Below are 5,919 nucleotides of genomic sequence, written 5' to 3'. Positions count from 1 at the left end.
AATCAAGCGCAGAAGGAAGACGAGTATTTGATTCAAACTGCAAATAAATCCCGTGGGCGTGGTTCTCTCCGAGCAGGAGCTTCTTTCAAAATGTGCAACACAGCAATAAAATGTCACAAAGACCACAGAGACCAGAACATGCTGTGTGGAAACATGATTTGCAGCAAGCTTGTTCTTTACAGTGAATTCTTAGTTTTTGTTTTTAACTTTGTAGACAGCTGTGTTGCCAGATTTATTTACACTGTCTGAAAAGAAACGGTGAGCATGCACAGCAAGAACAAAGCACACTGGCCCCAAGCATCAGCAAATAAAGGCGGTTCTGCTCTGGGTTACAGTGTATCATCTTATGCCACTTCTTTGGGTTTAATTGGGATAAAAGCAGATACATTTGTTGGAAAAGAAGAAGAAGTCTGGATGTTGGTGTGGGGACGGCTTGAGATGTGAGATCATGTGAAGAGACCACCTGTGGGGCTTTCATTGCTGCTTCAGCATCACTCATGTCGAGGCCCCTACACTCTCTGACACAGCTTGAGCCGAGGGAAAGATGTTTCATTCAGGCTCTCTGAAAACCAAACACAAGACGCAGGGGCTCTGGCAGGTTTCAGCTCCGAGGGCCCGAAATGCTCTTTCAACTGCACGGCGTCCATCAAAGCGTCCAAATGGGGACATTTAGGGGGAACCTTGGCACATCAGACACACACTCCTAATACACCCCACCTTTATTCGGATCTGTTAAAAAAGAAAGATCAAAGTTTCTGCAGATGAAAAGGGTCCCTTCCCTGCGTTTATGCCCCATTCAGCCCGGCCCTCTTTTGCCAAATTAAGAAAGCGGGCTCCGGCAGGCATGTGAAGAGGATTTCAACAATTATGGAGATGCTCCAGCTCAACCCCCTGCCTCTAATTACCAGCCTGTGATGGTTAAAAGGGCTTCCTCGCTTAAAAGCTGCCAGCGCTGTGACCACACAATCATGGGAAACCAACTGAAAAAAACAAAAACAAAAAACACTGCAACTTTACATTTATCAAAACTTTTATTGGCAAAATAAAAATCATATTTGCTTTCTGGCAGAAAAAAGACATCTACACTTTGTACAAATTTACAATATCTCATATTTTGTTTTCGTTTGTACACAAATTTACATGTTTGTACATAATTTTTTTGTATAAATACATTTTTTGATATTAGAAAATGAACCACCCGTAAAATATCTGGGCACTGTTAAGGCTTAATTTAAACCATCTTTGATGTGACTGAATTATACACTGTTATCCGGCACTAAAAGGAAAAATAAAAATAAAAAAGCAAAATGCTCTTCATAAGCAGTAATGCCCACTCTGTCATCTATATTAACATTGTGACGTCAGCAGCAGCTCATTATGATGTTAATGACTTCAAAGGGGAGTAATGGCTCGTCTCCCAACACTGTAAAAACTCAGCTAAATCAACTCAAAGTGCTGGAGGAAACAGACTGCCTTAAACCATCACATTTAGTCAATAATTCACGCATAGAAAATTATTATTAAGTGAAATAAACTCTGTTACATTAGCGCATTTCATTCAGTTTATCCAACATAGTATTTTGCAATCATTCATCACATTCATTCAACATGTTTAAAACATTTAATGTAAGACAAAACAATAACACACTGACGTATATGCATTGTTGGTATACTCCCTATTTGTTTTTTATGCTCATCAGTTCTTTTTTTTTTTTTGTTTTTTTTTGTGTGGAAATGGAACCAATTTTCGGATTTGCGCAAGGACACTGCAACACAGGAGTAATCAGGAATCAAACCAATGCCTTCTTCATTAGCCAACAACCTGCTCTACACCAGCACCGGCGCTACAGTTACCAAACAGCACAGCATCTGTACACAGATGTTTATAATACACACGAAGGAAAATGACAGTGACTTTCAAAATATTAATGGAAAAACACATAGATTACTTACTTTACAAAATAAAAGTGAAAACTGAAAATGTTTCAGAGTAACGTTAATGTGGAACTTATTATGCCAATCCAAAGTCAGGTCCATAAGTATTTGGACAACACTTCTTTTTTCCCTTCTGATTTGCCTCTGTACACCTCCCCAATGTAGTTGAAATGAAAATCTAAATGTCCGTTCATTGGTGACTTTCAAATTTAATTCAAGAGGCTTTGCAGAAAATACATTAACCATTTTGTCATTAGAAGCATTTTTTTTTTTTTAATCAATGGTCCCTCCATTTTCAGAAGCCATAATAATTGGACAAACAAAATATAGGGATGATTGTCAATGCAAATTATCGCTTTTCCAGCCAGTTTTCTTTAGTCGAGTCAAAGGATGGATATTATTATAAATCTGCCTGGCGTACGCAGTTCTCAATAACTGAGTGACCGTGCAAGTAGAAGATGAGTGAGGGAAGCCACCAAGACACCTGTGACAATTCTAAAAGAGCTATAAGCTTCGCTGGCTGTGACTGGAGAAACTGTGCACAGTGCAGGTGTTGATGCCACAGACAAATGTTGAGTGTCACTGCTGTCTCAGTGGCTCTTTACAGTCACTCAGTTTTTGAGAACTTTCCACACCAGACAGCACCAAATGATTTGTTTTCATGAGTGATGGAAATGAAATTAACACCTAGGTCAACTTTGAAATATATATTTGTCTGACTTGTCTGAAGAAAACTGTAAAAGTGATGAATTTGTCCAAGTAATTATGAGCTATGAAAATGGGGGGGGGGGGGGGGGGGGGGGGCTGTGTATAAAAACAGACTGTAATTCCCAAATGGTTAATGCAATATTTTTGCTAAACCCCTTGAATTAAAGATGGAAGCTGACAGACACCCACATCTTGATTGTTTCATTTTGAGTCACTGAGGTGGTCTAAAAAGGCAAAATGATGTCTGGAAGTGGGGCTGTGAGCAAGATGCTGAAAACACCTCGGGTCCTAATCTGGTTAAAACCGTGAAAGGTTCGAATAAAGAAAGACATCTGGCTCTAAAAACACATCAACCCACCACAGATATCAGTACGAGATGGTATATTAGTTTGTGCCACTTAAATCAGATCAGTGAAATAAACATTACACATTGTAAGTGGAATGTTGGGAATAAACGCAAAACACTTTAGGTGGTCACATTCTGATTCTTGTTGGTCACAGAAGTAAATAAAGGGCTTAAGGTGATCGTTTCCTCAAACATCTGTTGATTTAACTCATCAGCTTTTTATAGTGGAACAATCCGCAGAACTCCTCAGCTGCTCGTGATTTTTTTTTTTTTTTCAAACCTGGGACAGTGGCATCTGTTTCGGACAGGACACGGAGCTGGCCGTGCCCGACCTCCACGTCAGACCCGTGCTGACGTCACTGTACATGGAGCCGCTGGTGCCTTTGCTGCCCCAGCAGCACCTGGTGCAAAAAGTCCTCCACGAGTCCAAAGTCTTCCCGGACCAGATCCACACGCCGGAGGTGATGCCCACCAGAAGGCACATGAAGTATTTGAGCATGAAGACCGCGTAGTCCGGGCTGGCGCGCTCGCGCTCCAGCAGACAGTTGGAGCAGTTGTGCGTAATCTCCCAGCTCTGCCTGTTGTGCTGCTCGTAGAAGTAACAGGCCACTATGATCGTGGCCGGAACCGTGTACAGCACCGTGAAAATGCCGATCCGGATCATCAGCTTTTCCAGTTTGTCCGTTTTGGTGCCGCCTTGCTTGATGACGCTGCGGATCCTGAACAGCGACACAAAGCCGGCCAGCAGGAACATGGTGCCGATGAACAGATAAATCACCAGAGGGGCCAGGACAAAACCCCGCAGGTTGTCCAGGTTCTGGTTGCCCACGTAGCAGATGCCGGCCACGGAGTCCCCGTCCACGGAGCTGAGCGCCAGCACCGCGATGGACTTCATGCTGGGGATGAGCCACGCCGCCAGGTGGAAGTACTGCGAGTAGCTGGCGATCGCCTCGTTGCCCCACTTCATCCCGGCGGCGAGGAACCAGGTGAGTGAGAGGATGACCCACCAGATGGAGCTGGCCATGCCGAAAAAGTAGATGAGGAGGAAGACCACGGTGCAGAGCGCGGGGCCGGTGGTCTCGTAGTGGATGTGCTCCACGTCGAACTCCCGGTTACACGCCACCTTCTCGTGGCCCGCGATCAGCCTGACGATGTAACCCGCCGACACGAACATGTAGCAAGCTGACAGGAAGATGATGGGTCTCTCTGGGTATTTGAAGCGCTCCATGTCGATGAGGAACGTGGCCACGGTGGCGAACGTGGACACGAAGCACAGCACGGACCACAGTCCGATCCAGAAAGCAGTGAACGCTCTCTCGTCGTGCGTAAAATACGGGTTGTGGCACGGCATGGCGCAGTTGGGGATCTGACCCGTTTTCACGCGGTTGTAGAGTGGGTGCCGGTCTGTGTTCACGGGGACCATGGGCTCCAAACACTGACACCCCGGCTCGCACGGCGCGGAGGGGGGTTTGTACTTCCCAGGCGCACCAGGTCGATTGTGTCCAGGTTTGTTTTTGTGCGCGGTTTTCCCGGGATGGTTCGTGGGTTTAGACAGGACAGGGGACACTGTGGTGGAGTCGGTTCTGTTATAGTCCATGCAAAGCGTGTCCGGGTTGCCTTGCACCGGCAGCAGGTCGCATTTCATCCTGTCCGGCCACGGAAAGCCGTACTGCCTCATGAGGGGCGCGCAGCCGGCCCGCGCTCTCTCGCACACGCTCCGGCACGGCGGCAGAGGTTTTTTGTAGTCCTCCAGGCAGATCGGGGTGTACATGCTGCATAGGAAGAACTTCAAGTCTGGGGAGCACTGGATCTCCACCAGAGGCCAGAACTGGTGCACCTCCAGTCCCGCCTCGTCCTGCGTGTCGTGGTTGAACTGATTGGGCATGTAGGTGTAGTTGTAGCCGATCCCCTTGCACAGCGGCACCGCGATCTCCTGGCAGGTGATCTCCTTGGCCGTGGTGCAGCTGGATCGGGGCAGGAGAGCGAGTGAGAGGAGGAGGTATATCCCACACATGTCCATCCTCCGGCGCGTCGCACTGCTCTTCTGCTTTGGCGCAAGACAAACCCTCGGATTTCTCCCTCCAGTCCGGTTAGAGTGCGCGCAGCGAGCCCATCGCGCTGCGCTCCGGAGCTTGCACAGAGTTGCAAGTAATTTGCAAGCCGTGTTTACTTTCAGGTGAAGAGGAGAAAAGGGAGACGAGTGCCAGTAAAAGATGGCTGAGAGGACGAGCCCCCTCAGAAAAAAAAAACCAAAAACCCCTCAGGATCCTCCTGTTGGAGACAAACGTTGCGTGAGATCAGCGCAAACACAACAGAGTGGACCTCTGCGCTCCGGCACACAGCGGCTCCATCCACCCAACGACCGCCTGCACTGCTGGAGTCACACACCAGCCCCCGGGCCAGACAAGCTCACTTATAGCCCACCCTTTCAAACCACGCCTCCCTCTGCTGCCCGTCCAATCACACAGCAGCCCAAGCGACATGTCTCAATCCTGTTTGTGCCTGAATGGTTTGCTGTACGGTCCATATTGTTGCCAGATCCGATTATTAGAAGCAAAATGCGTATATTATTATTATTATTATTATTATTATTATTATTATTACTGGAATTACATTTTAAATGTCAAGCTTTCAGATGAAAAAAAAAAATCTATAGGTGGCTATAATTGCAGGTGTTGCTTTTAAACTAAAACAATGAATTACAGATGCAGACATGTTTGACCTAAAGCTCTGATGCCGTAACAGAAACATCAGATTTCACACTCAGCTTCATTATCATTATTATTTTTTGTGCAATAACCAACATGATCATTTTTGACTCCACTTCTTAGAGAAGTATTTTCCCTCCTTTTCTTTTTATTGTTGTTTAAGTACGTGACACCAGATCAGATTCCTTGTATGTGAGAACTTACTTGGCAATAAATTCAATT

At 46.1% G+C, this 5,919-nt stretch overlaps 1 protein-coding gene across 1 annotated transcript; it reads right to left on the bottom strand.

The window, feature by feature from the left end:
- Positions 1-1,012: 1,012 nt before the first annotated feature.
- fzd8a (frizzled class receptor 8a) lies at positions 1,013-5,537 on the bottom strand. The gene has a single exon (XM_034171909.1). The coding sequence runs from the start codon at positions 5,007-5,009 to the stop codon at positions 3,264-3,266; it is 1,746 nt and encodes a 581-aa protein (XP_034027800.1). The 5' UTR covers positions 5,010-5,537; the 3' UTR covers positions 1,013-3,263.
- Positions 5,538-5,919: the final 382 nt, after the last annotated feature.

Source organism: Thalassophryne amazonica, chromosome 1 (assembly GCF_902500255.1).
Source record: "Thalassophryne amazonica chromosome 1, fThaAma1.1, whole genome shotgun sequence".
Classification (NCBI taxonomy): domain Eukaryota; kingdom Metazoa; phylum Chordata; class Actinopteri; order Batrachoidiformes; family Batrachoididae; genus Thalassophryne; species Thalassophryne amazonica.
Note: the sequence above shows the minus strand (reverse complement) of the source record. Positions and strands in the feature narration are given on the sequence as shown.

Bases quoted from the DNA above. Each gene is read 5' to 3' on its own strand.
- fzd8a (XM_034171909.1), bottom strand. From the start codon at position 5,009: ATGGACATGTGTGGGATATACCTCCTCCTCTCACTCGCTCTCCTGCCC.